This window comes from Bacillus rossius, chromosome 1 (assembly GCF_032445375.1).
Source record: "Bacillus rossius redtenbacheri isolate Brsri chromosome 1, Brsri_v3, whole genome shotgun sequence".
NCBI classification, from domain to species: Eukaryota; Metazoa; Arthropoda; class Insecta; order Phasmatodea; family Bacillidae; genus Bacillus; species Bacillus rossius.
The window spans coordinates 15,020,815-15,044,184 of NC_086330.1; the positions used below are offsets into that span (position 1 = coordinate 15,020,815).

Below are 23,370 nucleotides of genomic sequence, written 5' to 3' on the forward strand. Positions count from 1 at the left end.
CAACATTAAAAATTGTTGTCCCAATTTAAAAACAACCAAAAAATGTCATCAGGTTTTTTTGCCACCAAAATTTTGCCGACCTTGGTAATTAAGCGGTAAAATGCTTCCATAAGTGATCATCGAACCTTAAAGAGTATGTCAAAGATTCCTTTTACTAATCTTAATGACTTAAAATAAAATTCATGAGCACACCCCCTCTGCCTGCAGGCTATTGCTGCGAGTTTCACTAATGCTGATGAATGGGCCAAAGAGGAATGACGACTGCACTATCTCAAAAGTTTTGATTTCATTAATTGAATTGCGAGGCTGGACGCTGGGTCATACGGGGGCCACCGCCCCAGATGCAGCTCCCTGGAGAAGCGGCCTACATCCGCGAGCTGCCCGCTCGCTCGCCGGCATTAATTCTCCCCGCCAGGCGTGAGCGAGAGAGCGAGGGTTGGGGACAAGGAGCGTGTCTGTGGCGAGCAAATGAGTTCAAGTGGGAGTGGAAGACGTGCGGAGGAGCTGTTTCCTGGTGCTGTGCAGGAGCAGTGTCTTGTCGCGGACTCTCGGCGCAGCAGACGTTCGTAGTCAACCCAAAGGGTTACATACCTCTGTCTGTTGATGATTATTGCACCCACGTCATTTCCGTAGATATTGTTTAGTTTATTAGCTAGAGACCTGCAAAATTTGCGGTTTCGATGGCCTTCAGGATAGACTGCACATATCCCTGTACACTCGGGCAAATAACGCAAGTTCATTGGCTGCCGACTTGTAAGTCGTCTCAGCTGGTTTGTCTGTGATTCGATCCTTCTTTGGTTGAGGGTTTATAACTGGTTGAGATTCGTCCAGATGAACAGTAAGCCAATAGCAAAATTATTCTGGCCTATCACCGAATGAATCCTCAAATTTTGCAGGTCTCTATATGTTACTGAGGGGGTACACGGTGAGCAGTAAATTGATTAAGGCACATTTTAACCTGCACTTAAAAAAAATTTGTTTAGGTACCACCTGTACGTAATTGGGACTGTATAGTCAGAATGCGGTAAAAAGTATAGCTCCAATTTCTCAGTAGTTATATATCCTGGAAGCTGGGATACATGGAAGTGAAACCAAATAACTGACCTAATTTGCTACTCAGAATTTTTGTGTTTTTACAAAGTGGGCAATTTTTTTATGGTATCAATTTTTATAGATTTAAAAATTTTTAGCCATTAATTCTTTAATGTCCTATGTATTCTGGTTAGCAATGTAACGTTGCACCAGTACTTGGCTCCAAGACAGCCCAACAGCTTGAAGATCTCAACTACAGGGATTGTACACCTCCTTAATATCCTTAAAAAAAAGTCCCGAATTAAATTTTTATTGGTCAAGGATCCTTAAAATTTACTAATAGTCCAGAAAAACTTCTTAATTGAAATTTTATTCCAGTCATATAAGAATCGTTTGTTGAGAGTGTTTTATTTCTTTTGTTTTTGCCTGGCAGCCAGCAATGCGTAGCACCTTAATTAATTAACGTTAATGGTGAAGCAGTAGAATTTTTGAAGTTAAATTTTCGGATTGTAATAAAGGTACATTTTTTATTAATATTAATGTATATCTGAAGTCATTGAAGTAATTTTAGTTTTTTAAAAATGTTTCAGTTTTGTCGTACGTTTCAAGGCTAACCCATTTTAGGTGGAAGCGGGTTAGAATTGTGAAATAAAATAAGCACGCAGGCAGGAATAAGATTAAGGAGACTACTTTCTCTGTAACACTACTTTCTATAACCAAACAAGTTACCGCAACACCATCAGCACAAAATACTGCAAATAATACTGCCCACGTACAACATTAAAACTTGTCGTTGCCTTGAAAACTCCATGGTGGTTGTTGCTGTGGAGAGACGGGAATGACGGTGAGGGTGACCGTGCTGTGCCCGCGGTGTTGCAGGCGGAGAGCGAGGTGGCAGCCCTGAACCGCCGCATCCAGCTGCTGGAGGAGGACCTGGAGCGCTCAGAGGAGCGTCTCGCCACGGCCACGGCCAAGCTGGCCGAGGCCTCCCAGGCCGCCGACGAGTCCGAACGGTACGCCGCGTTCCGCCACCTGTTTTCCCTTACCCCTGCCCGGTGTCTCTCGAGTGTCCAGTCGGACATCCTTGGACGTCCCGCGTTAGTTCGGGAAGCCTTCTTTCCACAGACGAGAGAGCCAAAACCAGAAGTTGATTCTTTTTCAGTTTCTTTGATGTAGCCATCCTAACCAAATCAACCGTCCACAATGTTTTAAAGTATTTATAATGTAGCTAACCTAACCTAACCGACCATTAGTATCCTTTTATCAACACCGCCATATTCATTTACAATGAAACAAAAAAAAAAAACCGAAGATGCACGATTGGGCGTTTGGCTCTCTCGTCTGTGAAAAGTAGGATTCCATTGTTAGTTCTTCAATCCGTCAATTCGATGGTCCGGCTAATTTTTTTTAATTCGGCGCCAATAGCTGCTTACGCTCAGGAAGTATTTTGTTTGGGTGGATTCCGGTGTTTTACCTTGGCCTTCCTGTCGCATTACTGCTAATTTTTAGTTCGCTCCGAATTTATTGTCACTGCCCGGTTTTCGTACAAGACTTCCTGCTTTTCTAGCCGGGTTAACATATCACGTTTTTACTTCTTTTTTATCACAGTGGTTCCCATTAAAACAATATTGGCGTGTTTCGGAATGTGCTTGATTGAGGACCTTTCGCAGTTCTTTCAGAATCCCTTTGCCTGATGGAAAATTTGAGATTGTTGCAGTGATCCCGTTTGAAAAAAAAATTTAAGTGGTCATCAACGTAACCATTTAGGAAAAACCAGTGCACAAACTTCATACAATGCGTGTTTCGTATCGCCGCCGCAGGTCTGGGGTGCAATTGGGAGTGGTTTTGTGTTCTGCCGCTGAAATATTGGTCAAAACTGACATTTCACCAAATTATTCTCACTAACATCAAAACAAACTATTACTAAAAAAAAAAAACAAAATATATTAAGGTGTAACAAAGCACACAGTTGGCAGCTGTGCGGAAACTGATTTCATAGGGATTCAGACCCAAATGTCCACATCTCTCATTTTCTCATTTTTTTTTTACTTTCCCCCCATTCCAAGTCTCGCGTATTTTGACATCCGTATAACATGGTTTAGAGCCACTTGTTCATTCTAGCAATTATTAATTTTCAAACTGTTTGCATAGCATTCTTTAACTTTGGTTTTACCATCATACAATGGAAATGTAACCATGACTTAAGAACTAGAGGTTGTGGGCTGCATTTGGCAGCACATCCTGTACAAGTATGCTCTCAGTTTAGCAACTTGTCTTGACATGAATATGTATCTTTTACACTACATCTTACTCTAGTATTTAAAAAAAAATTAATTTCAGTTGCCAGCGATTTTTAATGTAGCATGAGCCGTAGTCTTGGAACTAAATTGCTTGATCTTCGGCCAGCATATTAAGGCGTTTACATGCAGTTATGGGTTGTGACTTACCAATAGATTGATCTCAATAATTCAGATAACAACTGTACTTATGGAAATTGTGGTTTTGACATTCCTATCTAACATAGAAACATTCAGCCTGTAAACTTATAATTTTTGTGCAAAAAAACTTTTTCTTGCCTGCATTATCATCATGTATTCTGGAAATGTTTTGAAACTGCTTCAAATTCCTATCTTAAAACATACAGTGGAGTCTTGATATTCCAAACTTCGGTAATCCGAAACCTAAGGAAGTTATGATTAAACCACAGTGATACTAAATAATACATACAAAGTATATAGTATCTGAAAATTACAAGAATATTCAAAGTTAGACAATGTACTGAAATAATTATTACTGAACTAAATGTACTGTACTAGACAGCATTCTGCTGTATTCATCCTGAAATTTGGTTATGTTTATACAGACCTTATAAAATATGTGTAACCACACTTAATACGTACTTTGTAATCACACGTTATCATGTAATTTTAAGTTTAGTATGATTTTGCTTAATCCGAAAAATTCGTTAATCCAAAAAAAAAGGGGGCTGGTTCCAATCAGTTCAGATTATCAGATTATCAGTACTCCACTGTATATTAATGATTTCCTGTACTGAATACTCGAGAGACACCAAACCATGCAACAGAGTTGACTCCTACTCGCGTATGGTGTGGGGCACTCCTGGTACAGTTAATTTCAGCAGCTGTGGCACACATGTTATATCTAGTGCCACTATCATTTCATACTCCCTTTTTTCTGATCTGAATCATCATGGACCACCTGGGTGGGGTTGGCTGGAACACCATCCGACTTCACGATCCGTAGGGCTCTGGGTTTTAATTCCTGTAAAGACATTGATGGTTGGTTTATAAAGCCACCCCTGAACAGCCTATTGGCATGGCTGGGCCAATGGTAAAAAAAAAATTGGCTTGAAGTCTCATACTCACGTATTATCGTATTACGATATTTGGTATGATGAGAAATCACAGGGTTCCCATTTATTTTGTCTGGCTGAGTTTCTCATTGTAGGTAATAAAACCCAAATATGCAACATCTGGAACTGTTGTTAAGCTCATGGTGACAATGACCCGTGTAAAGCAAGTATGAAAATTAATAATGTTCGCAGGCTTTCACGGCCATTGTCTGAAGTAGCTTGGCTTCTGGGTTGTAGCAGTTTCCTTGGCGAATAATTCACCCACGTTTTGGGACTCGGCTACAACCCAGAAGCCAAGCTACTTCAAGTCTGAAAATGTTGGCACATGCTGACTAGATTCTCTCTCGGATAAGTTTCAGAGAATTGCAAGCCTAATGTATGTGTGCCTGCGACACCTGTATTAGTGGAGTAAATGCATTTGCTGCCTTGTGCATTTCTCATCATTTTTGATCGGCTCATTATCATGGAGCAGAAAATTGGTGCTCTTAATATTTTAATATACTATTGACATTGGTAAATTACCACTATTATTCATTTTTGCATTAACCTTATCACTCTTTGTCAATTCCTAAGATATACCTAATTTAATTTTTTTTGTAATAAACTATTTTTTGGATATTTATGTATTAATTTTATTTTATAAGTAAACTAGAAATTATTTATTTCATTGCTATAAAGTATTATGTTCACTAGAATGTAGGTACACTTTAATCCACATATTAAAGGTTTGGTAAACTCCATGTATCATTGAGATATAAATTGTCTTCTTCAGTGGACAAATTAGACTTTTTAAGGGTTAAGTTGTACTTTATGCAATCATGAATTTTGGTTCCTTTAAGCATTATTTAGAATTTTGCAATATTTAAACGTGTATTGGACAGTTCATTCGTTTGTCAAGGGACTGTGGTGTTGGTGATCAAATCACGCACCTTCCATGAAGACAATAAGGGTTAGATTTCCTGAAGGATCAAAGACTGATTTTCCGCAAGGTGGGAAATGTGTTGGACATTGCAGTGAGCCAAAGGTTTTCTCTGGTACTTCTGTTCACCCCATCCATGCATTACTTAATGCTCCATTCTCGTATCACCCTAGTGATCTTAATGTAGACAAGATTTTAACCATTCATACATCATTCATACTTCATTCATCATTCATACCTCATTCATTCAATCCTTGCCACTAAAGTTACATACATAAGGATTTAAAGTTTTTTCATGATTATGTAAATGTAGTTCCTAAGTTTATTGGTTAAGATTTCATCTTACCAGGTTTGTTTGTATGCATAATTTGTGAATGTGCATTAATTGCAGTTAAGAGCTCCTAACATTTTTTTTTTTAAATTTGATGTTTGAAATTTATACGTGAACTAATTTGCAAAAATTACTGTTTTGAAATTATTTTATAGTGCATTTACTAACAGATGTGCCTATTATAAAATTTGTTTTTAACATCAATACCTATCACTCATTGCAAGATCCATCATATCTTATATTATTTTGCCATTTTGATGAAACTTCTCTGTGAATAATACCCATGTGTATTATTTAAGTTTAGGTTATAATTTTATATGATATCTTGTGATATCATATCATATTCCTGTGATTCAGCTGATGTGCGAGAAGTTTCAGATCTGATCACAATTGCCATCTACAGCCTTTCGGCTTTTGACTGAAATTCACACCTTGTACAGTGGTATTTTTGAATCCTGCAACTGATTTTGATTTTTAGAATTTTAAGGATAGCATTTCAGGACAATATCTCTTCCTTTTTGCTATTAAACTGTCCTAATGATATTAAGATAGTGTGTATATAGGAAAGAAGTCTATATGAAGTATTTTTTTTGTTTACAATTTTTAGTGTTGGGTTATGATTTTCTAATTCTGTGATGTAAATTAGAATCTTGTTAATAGTAATTCAAACAAGGTTCGAGTTGACATTTTCATGCTCTTTCAGAGTTCATCTGTTGTCAGAGACATTGTATTTGACAGTATTGCATGCCACTAACTGTTCCCACAAAGACAAGGTTGCCAATTTTTGATTAATGACAACATATAATTATTCCTTTATAACCTTTCCATAGTTTGTGGAAGTTTTTTATAACACTTTATCTGTAATTACAGTATATGTCATTAATTTAGTACCATTGCAAAATGTATACAAATATGATTGTATTTTTTAATACATTTTTTTTACCATTGTAGCTTGTAACACATTTTCATAAATTTGACTTATTGAAATCTGTTTATTAGTTTGCAGATTATAAAATTAATAGAATTTTTTAAAGTAGTATTTTGGTACATTTAATTATTTAGAAAATAACTTAAGATGATTTTTCTGGTATCTCAGTGTTATATTATTTTAAAATTACCTTTTGTTATGCATTTAAAAAAATTATTAAAACAAGAGAAAATAATGAATTTAATATAGCATTTTTTAAATAATTTAGAAATGAACTTTCTAAGAAAAAAGTTCTGAATTTTTCCAAATGGAAAAATTTAATTTTATCATACCAACTAAGCCAGTCAGATGGGGTTCCAAGTGTTCGTAAGTTCTGTTTCTGCTCGATCACATGAAACTCTGTTTTGCTGGTTAACTTGGTACAGAAAAATTTTTCAGTTATGGGAATTATAAAGTTAACTTTTCTTAAAAAGTTAATTTCAAAATTATCGAAGAAAAACTGTATGCAAATTAATTTTCTTTTAATATATACAAATTTCTACTTTTTGTCTAAAACCAGTAAAATTTCTTAACTTGTATACTAGTAAACAGTTTTCAAAAATTAAAAATTTATATAATTGTGTGTTGTTGGCTACTACAAAAAAAAAACACTGCACCAAATTTTTAATGACAAATGTATTTGTATGAATTTTGTAATGGTCCTACATTATTGATGTGTGCTGTAAGTGATAAATTAATTAAATAAATTAATGGTGTGTGAATTTTTTTATTAATAAAGTTGCTTTACAAATTCAATATTTTAAACAACTTTAAAAACTGTCTAACAAATGTTTTGTGTTTAGTGTAGGTTTTTGTAGAAATTCGTTGTTAATAATTTTTTAAATTTTCATTTCCTTCAGACATTTGGAAGTGAAATTGTGGCATGCTGATAAAATTGAGGTGTGTTTTGTTACCCAGTGTGGTTTTATGACGACTAACCGCGTGTAACTGGGCCGCATGTTCTTGCTGTGTTGTGTAGGATACGCAAGGCGCTAGAAAACAGAACTAACATGGAAGATGATCGCGTAGCAATCCTAGAAGCACAGTTGAACCAGGCTAAATTAATAGCAGAGGAAGCTGACAAGAAGTACGAAGAGGTAAGATTGGTGCCAGTTGATAGTAACAGATAACCTGTTTGCTCTATACGGGGCGAGGTTCTTTTTTTCCAGGTGCAGACGGGGGTTCCGGGCACTGCGGTGTACTGAATGTCGAATGGTGTTGTGCATTGCATTTGTTACATCCTTTGGAACTGCTTGTAATGTTGGTTTTTTTTTTTTTTTCGTGGATGAGTTAAATTTATAACAAACATTTTTTTGTGGGATTTTTTTTTTTAAAATTGAAACTACTTATATTTAACGTAATGTTGATCTCGATGGTGTTAATTTGTGCAGCAGTAAAGGATGTAGCAGTGCCGTGCAAACACCTAGCAAGGCAAGTTTTACCTTTGCGACCTGAAGTGAGTGCCGAGAGTTTTCTGTTCACACGGCTTGTTTTGTTGTGGTGGTGCGCAGCCTGCGCAAGACCCTTGAGAACCGCAGTTTGGCAGATGAGGAGCGAATGGACGCTCTGGAGAACCAGCTGAAAGAGGCGAGGTTCCTCGCTGAAGAGGCGGACAAGAAGTATGACGAGGTGACGAAGGCGGGCGCCGGCCGCCTAGAGCATGACGACACGTAGTGCGGCTGCCGGACGGTGACGCAACCATGGCGTGGTTTTTTTTTCTTCCAGTGTGCATAACATAACAAGGTGTTTCTAGATACCCGCGCCCTCGTTCGCCCGTCCAGCGAATCTCAGTTTTAGTCTCGAATGTGTTTCGACACCATGGAACGCGAGTGAGTTTCGTGGAAACTTGTGCTTTCCGAAAGAAATATTCATGGTGACAGTAGCTTGGAGTTTTCGAACTTTCAGATAAACTTAGTTACTTACGAATTAACCGCTCATTTGTTACGTGAATGAAAATAGTGGTTGTGTGTTGTTAACCATCAACAGTTGAAAATTTATATATATAAAAAAATATCAAGTGTTTTTTTTTGGAGTATGGACTTTTAAGTTGTATATTTAATATAGGATAGATGGTGTTCATGGTGTTTGGTTAACATGAACTTGGATTAAAATTAAGAATTGCTTCTACTATACAATCAAGATAATACCTTCGTTCAACAGATTTGCGAACAGGTTTATTTGCGTCCATCAATCTCTTACCGTACGTAAAGTTTTTGTGTGCAAATTTGTGTTGAGGGTTCCATGGTGATCAGTTTGGTCTTGCATGTCGTGTTTTGTGTGTGCTACCATTTGTGCAGTTGTTTTGTATGATGGAGATTTTTTTTGTTCTGTACTATTTGCATTTGTCTTAACATCCATTAGTGTAGCTTGATAATTTAGCTGAGCATCACTGCAGAAACAAGATAGCTTTAATTCGTAGTCCATAAACATGGAAATTTGGTTTGTGCTTGTAAAGTATAACTATACAGTTACGTATTATAGAATGAATCATATCTGCATTGGCCCTAATTCAGAGAGGAGTTGATTGATTTATAGTGTTTTGTAATCTCAGTATGTCTGGATACATCATCATTATTCACTTAGTTTAATGTATTTTTTTACCACTTGGCTCATACAGACTTAAATTGCAAAATTTCACTCAACATTTTTAGAGCCACATATTTGTACTTTGTACTATTTTATAACCATTCCATGCCATCTGAGTGAATTTATTTCAATGGCAGTATTAAGTAGAGCATAAGTCCTGCTGGTCTGTTAAAATAATAGTGCCAGTTTTTCAAGTACTAACAATTATAGATTTGGTTTTGCTTCAATTTGAAAATGTGAGGTGATAATACGTGCTTTTTATGGTGTTAGAGAAACCATTTATGATAGAGATTGATGATATGGTTTCTAGAAATGATTTAACTCTCAAACGTTTATGGGTAGTAGAAATATTAACATGCTTGCAGTGCTCTGCTCAACTAGAAAGTTGTTACGTTAAACGTAATATTATACATTATATATAGGGGTGAAATTACAATTACATTTAGTGACTGTGCTGTTATACTGTGTGAATCGTTGGGAGTAGTTGGTTGAACATCAGATTTGAGGGGAAAATGAGGTTATTCTTACTTAATTTTTTTTGTGTTTTTTATTAACCCATGAGAAATAATGCACTAATGTTCTGCCACATTATATGCCTTTTTTATTATTCAAGAATTCATTTATTTTCTGACTGTGATCTGCAAAACATAAACACTAGTGAATTTGCCACATTCAATTTAATGTGTTGGGGATAACTGCATGACGGTAAGTTGGTGTTTCAGAGCATTTTGTGTGCATGATATACTATAATTTAGGCTTAATGAAGCAATTCCTGGAGCTTTACACAAATTTTCAAACTTATAAAAATAATTTTTATTTAATGATAATTTAAGATCATGTAAGCTAGTTAAGAATATAATGTAATGCCACTCACTAATTACTCTGTATTTGACCTCTTAACATGTGATTTTGCATGGGAAAAATTTTCTGTTGTATTTTGACTGTTGTTTGTATTTTATACAGTGTTTTATATGTATTTCGGCACGTTAGATAAAGGACAAAAATAAGTTGCACAGAAATCAAAATACAAACATTAAGATATAAATTGTATTTTGTTTCGATGCTAGGATTATTTTTTGATTCAGGTTTGTAGGATCAAATTAGCGATAATATAATGTTATGATATTAAAACAAAACCACTGCTTATCGTTCATATTGTCAAGTACTTTTTTATCATACTAGTTTGTAATTGATTACTACGGTATTACAGTATGCATTAAATTACTGCAGTTAAGTGAATTTATGGCTAGTCAGATTAGAGGCTTGTTTCAAAAATCCAATAATATATTTGTAGATGTATAAAAAAAAATTAAAGTTAGTTGAAAAAGTTTACTGAGGTAGGTATGTACTTTGTAAGACTCATTAAAACTAAGTTTTTGTAGATATAACGAAACTATAATCACTTGTAATATTATTTCATATCAGAAATTAAAACTTATAGGTGGATAATTTCAGGAACTTTGCTGGTAGAAGAAAAAATATTTAAGTAACAAGTAGTGCACTCGGAGTTATGATTTAATCATAAACAAAGCTTGAGTTATTTTCTGAAAAGGTTTTATTTTGTAATAAAATGTAAGACTTTTGAGTTTTCTTTTCGATATACATTTTCAATCATTTTCTTTTCATGAAAGTGTTTGTAATTGTCAGTGGTTTCTTGCTTTTTCAAAACTAGTATGTTAATTGGACTACTCAAAAAGTGACAAGTTGACGAGAAATGTTGGAAGTGCGAGTGTGGAGCGGGTGATGTGATGTGATGCGAGGGTGGTGAACGTTGGCAACACTGGGTTTTGCAGGTGGCTCGTAAGTTGGCCATGGTGGAGGCTGACTTGGAGAGAGCCGAGGAGCGTGCGGAGGCTGGAGAGGCGTATGTGCAGTTGCTTGTTTGCTCTCGGTTGTGATGCATGTCGCGTGCAGCCTTGCAGTGATTTAACGTGTGTTGCTAAACTCCTCGGAAGTTGGCCGGTGTGATTGGTCGTGCTCAAGTCAACCTTTATTTAAGCTCTTTAGCTAGTTCAAGGCTAATTGAACTCTTTTGAAAATCTTCTTTTGTTTTTATTTTTCTTTTATGTTAACCCTCCTGTTACATGTATGAAATGTAATGCTGCTAGAAACATAATTACATTGCAACATTAAGATTTACTCTGCCTGCATGCAGTAAAAGAAATGGAATTGACTTCTTTCTAGAAAGTTATGAAATGATATGTTCATCAATTGCTAAGCTATTCACTATTTCATATAGCTAATTATTTTGCAGTGTGCTCAAATTATTTCAAAATTTTACCTACTGCCATACAGCAAGAAAATTAATGGTGCTTTTAAAGGTTAGTCTTATATTTAGTTTGCTTTCTCATTCTTCGACTGATAAGTATTTGAACTTCCTCTTAAAATGTTTAGTTTGAATTTTATTAATGCTCACTCATGTAGTAAAATTTCAGTTTGTTTATATTTTGAAGTTTGAATTTTCCCATTTTTGTTTCATGAAAAAAATGTTATATTTACACAGTACTGGTATACTTATGTTTTGAGATTGCTTCATATTTGAACATAATACTAAGCTATCATTTGTTGGAACTATTTACAATTCAGAAAATATTTTACTCCTGCATATCATTTCAAAAGTGTTCATATTATAAATACATTTTACTCTTCAGTGGAATTAGTGAGATTGAAATGGCTTAAAGATGGTCAACATATTAGGTTGGCTTTTACACGTCCATGGTATTTGCAGTTTCATGTGCATGGTTTGCCCGAAAATGCCTTTTTTTCAGCATAGTGGTTATTTGTTCTCTATTCTGACTTTGAAATAAAAGTGGAAGGTCTATACGCCACAGTGATGTAATTTTAATGTCTTACTTTCCGATTTGTTTTGAAGTGTTTGGATTAACTATGTGCCGTGTCGTGAACTAATTGTATTTTATACCTTACTACTATGTTCTGTACTGTAGTTGCCAGCCTTTAAACGGAGCAGCATTGCTTTTTTCAAAATTGGGGTAGACCTAAGAATGCTTTCAACCCCTGAGCCCCCACATGAGGTCTGTAGCTGTATATTTAGAGAAAAAAGACAGTTTTATTTGTTTTACATATTCATTTATATAAATAAAAAATTATTGAAATGTTTATAGGACGGATGGAATCATTACGTGAAGCAGAAATATTTGCACTTCCAACTGCCTAAAATGTGCTTAATTTGATGATTTTAAGTGCCGCATAAGCATGAGAAAAATTTAAACTTAATAAACAATATTTTTAATAACTACATTTTTTACTTATAATTAATGCAATGATAAATTGCGATAGACAGAAATGATAATTTCATTAATTTTGATAGGTCGACCTAAGTTAAGAATGGAAAATATTTGACAAATTCGTGAAAAAAATAGAAAATTTACTCTGGGTGGTATGATAAGTCAAAAGACCGAAATTTTAATCTTACCAAATCTGATAGAAGTTCAATCCATGTTTTCATAAGTGTTGCTGTTCATCTACAATGGACCTCCTCTTTAAAATTGTGTTTTGAGCTAATCTCTCTTTTGTTTGTTGGAAGCTTAGCCTCCCAACACCCACATGAGTGCTGATCCATTTTTATAGTACTATACAATCTCTTGCTAGTCATCCTCTTAAGTTTTCAAAAATTTCAACCATAGGATATCAAACAATGATAGATATGATGGAAAATAGCATTTATAAAATTACTTAATAGTGTTTATTAGCATTGGGGGCTTCAAAATTTCAAATTTTTTGAATTTTCTTTTGGTTATGGGTTGAGATCTATCTCCTATAAAATTTCAAGTTTATAGCTCGTCTGCAAGTGGGTGGGACTATAGGCAAGTCTGTTTGTCAGCGAGTCTCACATTGGGCTGTATATATATTTGAATTTTTGTATAAAAATTATATTGTTAAAAAATTAGAGGTCATAATTTTTCAGATGTATAACACTTTCATCTAAAATTTTAAAAATATAACCTCTTTATCTAAATTATGTAATTAAAATTTAAAAATGACAAGAAGAAAACTTTTGACTGCAAGCTTTTTAGAAAGTTAACACCATTTTAAAATTCCAATATTTATCTTATTAAATAATACTGTAAGAGACCTTACCAGTGATTTTTTTTTTCCTTCAAAATTTGTGATTAATTTTATTTTTGGATAAATTTTGTTCCCTCAAAGCCCTTTTTCTAAACAGTTTGCAATGTTCTACAGGGAAAATATGCATCAGTTGCACTTCGATATAAATGATGTTCTGCTGTAAATTTGAGATAAATTTATTATTTTGCATTTTGTCAATTTCATACTATGTATTCTTTTGAAACTTGTTGTGTGGTTTTTATACTCTTTGTAAAAATCCATGAGGATAATATAGCCTACATTTTCAACCGATTCAGTCACGTGCTTTCCGTGAAATTAGCATTGTTTCTGGAATTAGACTCGTGTACGCTGGCAATTGCGGTACATCCCTGATGTCCCTCCGTCGTAGAAAGAGAGAGCGGGTGCTAGGAGCCACGTTGCAGTGTGCGAGTGTGTGTGTGTGTGTTCCCCCCCTGCTGGCCGTGTGCCCTCGTGGCCGTCCACCGACCACTCACGCTGCATGGTTTGTTTTGCACGCTGCCGCCCCTTGCGCACGCACCCTGCAGGTCGCCCGCAAGCTAGTGCTCATGGAGCAGGACCTGGAGCGGGCGGAGGAGAGGGCCGAGGCGGGGGAGGGGTGAGTGTCCCTCGTCGCTTCCTCGCTTCCTCGCAAACCTGGGGAGGCTTGCGTTACTATTCGGCGTGCGTCTACGGGTCAGGGGGGTAAAAAAAAAGTACCTAACGAAATCAAAGGACTTGTCACTTAAGTACACCTTCTTAAATATCCCTGAAAAATTCTTAAATTTATGAAGTTATACTTTAGGCACGTTATTAAAAAATTGATGAAAGAGAATTTTTATGATGCATGCACACAATGCAACAAAATTTTCACAGGATGAAAGAAAAAGAAGGCTACATACAAAAAAAAAGACTATATACAAATAAAAAAATATGAATGTGCTTTTAAATCATACTGTATACTGGTCCATATAATTAAAAACTTTTGTGAATAATATTCGTGATAGAAATTATATTAATAAACTTTTTCAAGTATATTTATATAAGTGAGGTTATGTTCCTGTATGTATAGTTTATTTGCATTATAAATTATTACATTATTATTTAATGAATAACTAAAATAAATAAATTAAAATAAACATTCAGCATATTTATTTTCATTGTTAGGAAAATGATTCTTGATTATTTTACTAAATTAATTAAGTATTTTAAGGTATGTGTTTTAATGGACAACTTGAAATGGGGCAAAGCCAAGCAGTTCAAGTAACGGCTGGTTGATTGCCACAGAATGTAAATGGACAGCCATTCATGTAGAATAAGCTACGTTGAAAGAGTTGCAGTGGACAAAATAATTATTAATTTGAAATTCATTTAAGGCTTTACCTTTGTTGAGGACTTGGGAAGGAAGAGACTAAAAAAAAAAATAGCAGAGTTTTCATGTTTCTACATATTATAATGATGTGTGGATAGCAACATGAGGTAAGGACGTGTTTGTGAAAGCCTATTGCTATCTACGGCAAAGAAAATAAAAAGACCAAATTAATTAATTTTCTTGGAAAGGAAAAACCTAATGGATTTTTAAAACCCTCAAGCATAATATGCGTAAAGCAGGACACATAGTTTTTATCTATTTTTTGTGTGGAAGTGTTGCAGTGTTTGTGTTGATTATATGGAAACTTTTGGCTGATTACTAATATAAAATACTTAACTGCAAAATAAATAGAGAGTAAAAATTTCAGAAAACCTGTATGCCTTTTACAATGAAGTTATTCTTTAAACTAAAAGCTCCCAAATAAACAGAAACGGTGCTGGGAAGTCAGGAAACTGTCAATTTCAAGCAGCTTTAAGCTAGCATGAATTTGGTTTTTTGATGCCCCTCTTCATTTTATAGTCCCACATTGAATAAAAATAGTTTAAATAAGACTGCCCATTACAATAGTGTGCAAATAAAATTATCTCTGAAAACTGGAAATGTTTTTGATTTTTCTATTTGTAATTATATATAAAAATTAACCTGTGTTATAAAGAAGTTGTAAGAAGGTCCTGAAAAAAAAGTCCAGAAATTGGTTCGTAAGGTATTTGTAGACATCCTGTAATGACAGTTCCGTCCTTAGGGTAGGTTGTCTGGCTCTGAGTGTGCTGACCACCCCTTAGTTTTATACTTTCCATTATTCACTACCGTTATATCAAGTGATTCAGCACAGTGAATTATCTAATTAATATTTACCAGTGTTGAAAACCTTACAAGGGATTGTACATTCTTATCTATGTGGAAATGTCACTTATTGGCTCAAAAAGGTCCGTCAGTGTGTGCCAGGTAAGATGCTGGTTAGTGACGACTGTAAAATGATGGTATGTTAATCGTGGTGCCGGAATAGTAACGCAAGTTTGGTAGGTCTGTGGCTGTGAGGCTTGCAAGCAAAGGCCAGTTTCAAATTACTTTGGCCATCTGTTCGTATCTAGTAATTGTGTGTGTTCATGTTTCTCTTCTGGATTGTTAATATGTACATCTCTTGGAAACTTTTTTTTTTAATCTGAGGCAACTTTTTCTGATAAATTATTCGCTGGATTTATTTGTTATTTTGTGGATAAAGCACGAACCTCTAAAATTTATCTCTCATGAGTAATTTTATCTTCGAAATTTTTTTCATTTATGTGTTTGTGAATCTGGCCTTTTGTTGTGCATGCAAAAATTGTGTTCAGCTGCTTTACACTTTGACGTATGTTAGCTTTAGAGGTTAACTGCTTTTTTAAAATAAAACCATTTAGTTGTTAAAGCTGATAACTTTTTTTTTATAAATTGGATGCCCCCCTTTTTTTTTCCAAGAAGTACTGCTTTTTGTCAGTTGAATGTTGTAAATGTTGTTTTATTAAATTTTTTAATCTATGAAATTGTTTAAATTATAGCATTTGGGAAAAAAATTAAGCATGTATTGTTTAGCCTGCTGTAAATTTAACATTTGATACAATTTCCAACAGTTTAAAATTTTTCCTTTGTAATTCATTTATAAAGTCACTCATCACTATTTTTGATCTTTGATCTAACCTAAACAGTGCTATGATTCAGATATTTTTCCAAATTAATTTGGTGTCAAATTTACCTCTTTAAGTAATAAGAATTAAAAAAAAATACTTAAGCAAAATAAATTAAATTTTTTTTCTGTCCTGTTGTAATAAAATTGTAAAAATAATTATACTCGGAGATGTTAAAACTTTTGAAGCATGGTAACATTTTAAATGTAAAAAAAATTGTATTCCTGTGTGAGAAGGAAGGGTGAGTAGGGGAACTGTAGGTTCCCGTAGTTCCTTAGGAGCGTTCGTCCCCGGCTCCCGTAGTTGAAGGTAGTGCTGGAGTTGTGGCAGGGCCTGACACGGCTGTGTTGTTGTCCGTGTGCAGGAAGATCGTGGAGCTGGAGGAAGAGCTTCGCGTGGTCGGCAACAACTTGAAGTCCCTGGAGGTGTCCGAGGAGAAGGTGAGTCTCCGCCCGCGGAGCCCTCGCGCTCCTTCGGAACCGAGTCATTTCAGTTTGGGAAAATTTTTTTAGAAAAGCAAAAAATGCCACGTCACGATGCAACCTGCAGTTAGGGACCGGAAAAATTCGCGGGTTCAAATGACCTGCAGGATGAACTCTGTTATTCCACGTACGATCGGTCAAATAATGTCACCCGCTCGTTGGCTGCTGTCTTGTGAGACGTCCCGACGCAGCAGCCTGTGATTCGATAAAGGCTTTGGTCGGGTGTTCCTCATTGACCCAGAGTCATCCAGATGTGAGTTGTGAGCCGATAGCAAAGGCAGTACTGAGGTATGACTATTTGTATTTTAGCCTATCGCGAGATGAATTCACGAATTTTTCCGGTCTCTACCTATAGTGTAAACGTGCGTGCAACTCAGATGGATTAGACCCCCCCGCCATTTTTTTTTGTTTCTCAATTGTTTTGCTGTAATTTTAAATTTTCGTGATCTCGAAAGTTGCAGCTTATTGGAAGTAAGCGAAGATAAACGTACCGAATAAATTGTATCATCTTGTAGAAACTTTACTTTACAATGTTTGCTGAAGGGAGCGTTGAAGTAATAAAAGTTAGTTTTATTTACCTCTGAAGGTTGTAGAGTGTGCGGCAGCATCTGGGAAATACGTCAACTAACAACCAAGTGAAAGGTTGAATGTTAAAAATTTAATTTGTGTGTTCATGTTACTGATATAATCTAACCTAACTTTTCACTTTAGTTACGGTTTGTCTTAATTTCCAGAAGCCATGCGACAACACACACCACACACACAATTGCAATATATAATTACACTTCAAAAAAAATCATTAAGCCTGAAGACAGGTTAATTTTTTTTGTTAATTTATTCCACTTAGTTTCAACGAGCTGTGACTTTCAAAATTTACCATAATGTTGTTCCAGTCTAAATATCACTAGACAGGTTAGTCTAAAACCACTGGAAAAAAAAATCATTTCCCAAGGGCAACTATAACAGACTTGGTTATTAAACAAATCGGTGAATTTTGCAGTTGAGAGCAATAAAATATAAGCTGCAAGTTGTACTGTAAGATGTGGCTTAAAGAAACCAAGAGATTGAAGCCCATTTTCCCTTTGCAATTGTCTATGCATCACAAATTATTATTTGAAATTTATTACAATTAGAGTGAATAAAAAATTGTTATATTAGGAGTTGTCGTCTTGGTGCGTCTATTAGTTTTTGGTTTCCATACTTAATACAATTTAATTGCTGTAAAATTTAAATGATTAAATAGTGCTTGCTTTGGCTAGTTTCAAAAGTTTTTGAATCGAGCTGCTTTCTAATGTCCTGATAAAAAAAATTTATTTATTTTTTCTCGGAATATTTTTTTCCAATTACATTTACAGTTTGATTCCGCTTTATGGAACACTATTAACAAGTTTTCATAACAATATGGTTGAAAAGATGTGTAAAAGATGTTTATAAAATATGCTCAAAGAAAGGACCAAAATTTAACTGGAAGCACCAATTTGAAACTGACAGTATGTTGTATTCAGGAATATGCATATGCAATATGGTTGTTGATAACTTGCAGTAAACTGTTATTTCAAAGTGTACGTAATATTTTTTTTTTACATTAGTTTATTTCAGTTGTGAATTTCATGAAGGGAATTAAAATTAACATTGTTATTTTACTTGCAGAAGAAAAAAATATGTTACATTGAGGAACTGTACATTAGAAGTTTGCTGTAACTTACAACAACTTATTGTGTAACTTCAGCCTATTTATTCCAACTAACATTTAGTTGATGATCGGTAGAGCAATGTAAGCCACTTTGCTGTGATAGCCTCTGATTTGAATATGAACTAAATATATCATTTTAGTTAAATGCATCTTACATGAAATTTATTTTATATTTTAGGTGATTCTTAATGTAATTTTTAACCAGAAATTTTTTTAAGGCTATTTGGTTTTCATTGTAAATAATTTTATTCTCAACAAATTGGTTGTTAGAAATACCTTTAGTTATTAAATAAATAATATGTATTTCTTAATATTTGTAAAAGTACTGAATCAATATGAATGTTTGTTGGCATTATAGTTATAAAAGCATACTGTTATAAAAGTAAAAATACCACTACTGAAATTTCCAATCATAAAAAAACTTGTGTTGTAAAGTAATTCTTTACTCTGGTTTTGTAATGATTTCTTGGCAAGAAAATTTTTTGTTTTACAATCTAAATGGAATTTATTCACACCGGATTAAACTGAACGATGATTGATGAATATATTTTTTTAATAGTGTTACAGATGGTTTTCCACCATAATTAAAATTATTAATGTAATGCTTAACATTACAATGGTGAATTCATCTTTTGTATTTTGATTTTTTTGTTAATTTTTAAATAGTTTATCAGATTTTGTTGGCATGGAAGGCTATAGAAGACGCATTGATTGTGAGTTATGTGGTGCTAGAATAGTTTGTGATGTGGTGAAATTAAACTTAATTCAATCAGTGGGAATTTCAGTAATTTTTTTTAAATTATCAGTGTGTATAATTATAATTAGCAAATTAATATTTTTTAAATTCAATCAGTGGAAATTTCGGTAATGTATTTTTTTTAACTATCAATGTTTGTAATTATAATCAGCAAATGAATATTTTTTACTCTAGATAATAATTTTTTGTTTACTTTCAACTTGGTTTTCTGTGTAATGGTTTAGGCCAACCAGCGTGAAGAAGAGTACAAACAGCAGATTAAGAACTTGACCACCCGGCTAAAGGAGGTACCACGTTTGACCCCTCCTTGATGCCTGCATTCCCCCCTTCCCCCCACACATTGTGTTTTCAGCATGGATATATTGCCTGGCTAACAGCTGTGTAGACTCGTAGAACAAGTGTTTTTTTTTTTTGAACTCTAACTTGTGTTTTGTCTTGTGTACCTCGTTTGCGTAATCCAATAGGCCACTCAGCGCGAAGAGACGTTTGAGGAACAGGTCAAAGCCCTGACGGGATCCCTGAAAGAGGTAAAACGGCACAAACCGGAAGCTGTTTAGACCTTCAGTGGATGGGATGTGGCACGGTGATCCCTCTGTTCCTTCATTTTCGACCTCTCTCGGTGATCCATTAATTTCCAGGTTTAAAGCACTTGTTCTCTTCACAAATTCACCTGTTTGAGAGCATAAATGATTTAGAGGTTATTTTTGGTGCTTTAAACTTTGAAATTGTTTTGCGGATTCCTCCTGAGAATGTTTGGCCTTTGGCTTGTACACACCTGTATGTGGACTGCTGCCTCAAATGTAAATCACGAATTGAACTGGGGTTGCTTTGATAAATTTTGTTTTACTGGGAACACACGGAAGTTTAAAACTTTTACTTTCGGTGATAAACCGTTATTCAGTTCTTGGTTTGTGTTTGTTGGCGGTGTCAGGCTGTGAAATGTTTTGTTTCTTGTTTTCTTTAGATTTTTTTTTATCTAATGTGGTTTTCTTTTCTGTGTGCCAATAATCAAGTATTTGTGTGTTATTTCATGTCTCTCGTAACCGATAACAATACAAACAGGCCACGGCTTCTCAAGAGCGTATTGAGGACAAAATTCACGTGGTTACCGATAAGCTGAGCGAAGTAAGTACGCGTCAAGGGTGCGCTTAACTATTGGTGCATGGTATCTTGGAAGGGCCGGGGATGTGCTGGGCACCCGAAATGACTCCGGTTGCCAAAAGAAAGTGTCTTTCTTCTGTAGCCTGTTGAGCTCATGAAGTAACCATCGCAGCAATATGTTTTAATGCTTAATTCTGTTGCTTACATGCTCAAACGTCCCCCATGTTGATAGCTGTATCAAAACAACTAAAACACTGGAAAATAGTAACGCGCTTGATGAAGTATCCTGGGGTGTCTCGCGACCTTTTTAACAATAAATGTTATGAATCTTGTGTGAGTTTTGTGACTTTGAACGTAGTTACTGTGGAAAAGAAATACATTGATTGATGGATCATTATCATGTAGTAATTATAATTCAAATATAAGGTCACATAAGTTATCTGAAGGATTGGCACAAATGGCCAAGATTTAGAAGAAAAAATATGGCGTTGAGTAACTCTAAGAACATAAGATAATGGTGTAGTGAATGAGTGTGTATGTAGTTTATGATGAAATAAATTGGGGGAAATTTTGGTAATATGGTACAACTATTATTTATATTAATCGCATTGTGCTCACTACTTTCATGAGCTAAATGTATCTTTCATATAACCTTTTAATTTTTGCTTCCCTTTTTATTCTAACGGCAGTTAAAATGTAATCAAAATTTATTTTTTATGCTAGTCAATAAATTTTCCATTATTGATCAAGACACAAATACTTGGTTGCATTTGTTGTGGGGAGTACATTTAATTTGAAATAGTGCCTTGATGTTTTAGTGGATATGAGCATGTCTGCTTTGTAGTGGGATATCTTTTATTTGGGCATATTTTTATGCTGTTGGTGTTGTAGTGGATTTTCAAATTTTAGTTTGAATCAAATTCTTGTCATTAGCTTCACACATTTTCCTTTGGGGGATTTTAGATATAGTACAACACTTTTCCATTTCCACCCTTTCTCTCCTTTCTTTTCTTGGTGGCAGACAATGCATGGCTTAGACAACTGCTTATAAAAATCTTAACCATTTCTGACTACTATAGTAGTAGTCAAATGGCTATACTGGTTGTCATTTTCAGGTATATTGCAGTGTGCTAATTATATAATGTAACAAAAACATGTAAATACTTTTTTTTAATGTCATGGAATTTGTATTTATTTATTTTTAAAAACTAAAATTACAGTTTTAAATAAATTTTTAAGTAAATTTAATGTTACTATAATTTTAAAACAAATTTTGTTGCTTGAAGTATTAAGAAACTTTCAAGTTTATGATGTTTTCCTTCCTAAGGCTGCTTTTGAACTCAGCTTCAAACTACCTATCTGGATATAAAAGTTTCAGTACATATCACATGCTGTAAACTAATTTGTAGCTCTTCAGCATACTATTGTAAAATATTATACTGTATAATACCGTATTGGTCCGAATATAAGGCGACCATTTTTACATAAACGAGAGATGCAAAAATTGGAAGTCGCCTTATTTTCGCACCCAAGACGTCAGAACCGCAAACATTAGTTCCAAGCTGAAAGCTACAGTAGAAACATTGTTTAACAAAACGTTCACGATTTTTTATATTAACTAAAACTTTGTTACCTCACACGGGGAAAAACAATAAATCCACCTAATATTGCAGTAATTTACAATTGTTTGAAGTTGAAAATTAAAATATTTGTTCTTGAGTAAAAACGTGAATGTTGAAGCATCTCAAAATGGCAACCTTTTATTTCACAATTCATATTTGTACTTTGTGTACAATCGCGTGTTAACATTTACGGTAATTTATCTTCAGATTTTTAACTGAAATATTTGTACTAAAATATCACAGTTATTTTCAGAATGATTGTTTACGTTTACAAACATTTCGGATGTAATGTATGGAAATTCACGGCTGCCAACTGTCTTTCCACAATATTTCTTTGTTGTAAAACGAACATTGCCGAACACGCTCGAAGACGCCATATTAACAGGAATTTGGTACGTTGCTTCAAAAGCTATTTTAATAATCCACTCTTTATTTATGTAAAAACCTTTCATAATTATAATAGATTATTCTTTCAAATTCATAGAACAGACTCTCTCTGTCAGAGAGTAATATGGACAAATATACGCGGTCACGTAACCGAAGTTATTCATGGCCGTATGCTTCATCATGTCAGCTAGCCACTTGTTTTGTTCCGGCAAGATGCATTCTTTGTTTGCTTTTTTTACGTTAAACACACTACTAAATAGTAATACACCTTGTTCTGTGGTAATACGTAGCTTAAGTCAAACGGAAAGTTAAATGCTGTATTTTAAGAGTGATTAATAGCCATTGTAAAAATTTTAAATTCGTAGATACAGTAAACTGTGAAAAATGAACAATCACACATCTGTGGAACGGCGGGGAACGAGCTCTAGACAAATAAACAGCTCTGAAGATGACAATTATGCAGCTTCATTAGAGTAAACACGAAAAAATTTCTAGTGTAATATTTAAAAGTGTAAATATTTTCTAATTGTTTTCTTTTGACTTTTAGGGTAGGCCATTCAAACTTATTTTAAATAAGTAAAGTGATAAATATAAATTAATTGTTATACATAAATGCAAAAACGATTTATCAACACAAAATGTATGTCTAATGAATTTTCACATTAATTTCTACCAAAAATTATTTTTACATTTGTTTGGCCTCCTGAAACTGCAGGTCGCCTTATATTCGGGGTCGCCTTATATTCGGGCCAATACGGTATTTCACCTGCAAAGTTACTATTGATTTCAGATAAATTAGTTGTACATTATTTATTTTTTCATTAATATAATTTACATAGTTTCAACCTAAAATTTTGTTTTAACTTTACAGTTTAAAAATAAGAATTTTCAGAAACTCCTTTCATTAATCCGTTTCTTAGGATGGATATGTGCCAAACAGTATTGTTTACATTCAAAGTACTTTTAATTAATTAAAGGAAGGAAATATATAAAATATTTGCATC

General features: G+C 34.3%; 1 protein-coding gene across 46 annotated transcripts in view; it reads left to right on the forward strand.

Annotated features, from left to right (window-relative positions):
• The window catches only part of LOC134528633 (tropomyosin), a 117,603-nt gene that overhangs the window by 83,892 nt on the left and 10,341 nt on the right, over nt 1-23,370 (forward strand). For 9 of the 46 annotated variants that reach the window (XM_063362407.1, XM_063362403.1, XM_063362413.1 and 6 more), the window contains 5 exons: nt 1,912-2,045; nt 8,134-8,251; nt 11,002-11,072; nt 16,689-16,764; nt 19,481-19,543. In XM_063362407.1, coding sequence (XP_063218477.1) covers nt 1,912-2,045; nt 8,134-8,251; nt 11,002-11,072; nt 16,689-16,764; nt 19,481-19,543 — 462 coding nt within the window. Of the gene's footprint in view, nt 1-1,911; nt 2,046-7,601; nt 7,720-8,133; nt 8,252-11,001; nt 11,073-13,839; nt 13,911-16,688; nt 16,765-19,480; nt 19,544-19,720; nt 19,784-20,318; nt 20,382-23,370 lie in introns of all 46 variants that reach the window. The other 37 variants (XM_063362415.1, XM_063362408.1, XM_063362416.1 and 34 more) reach the window with 7 other exon arrangements.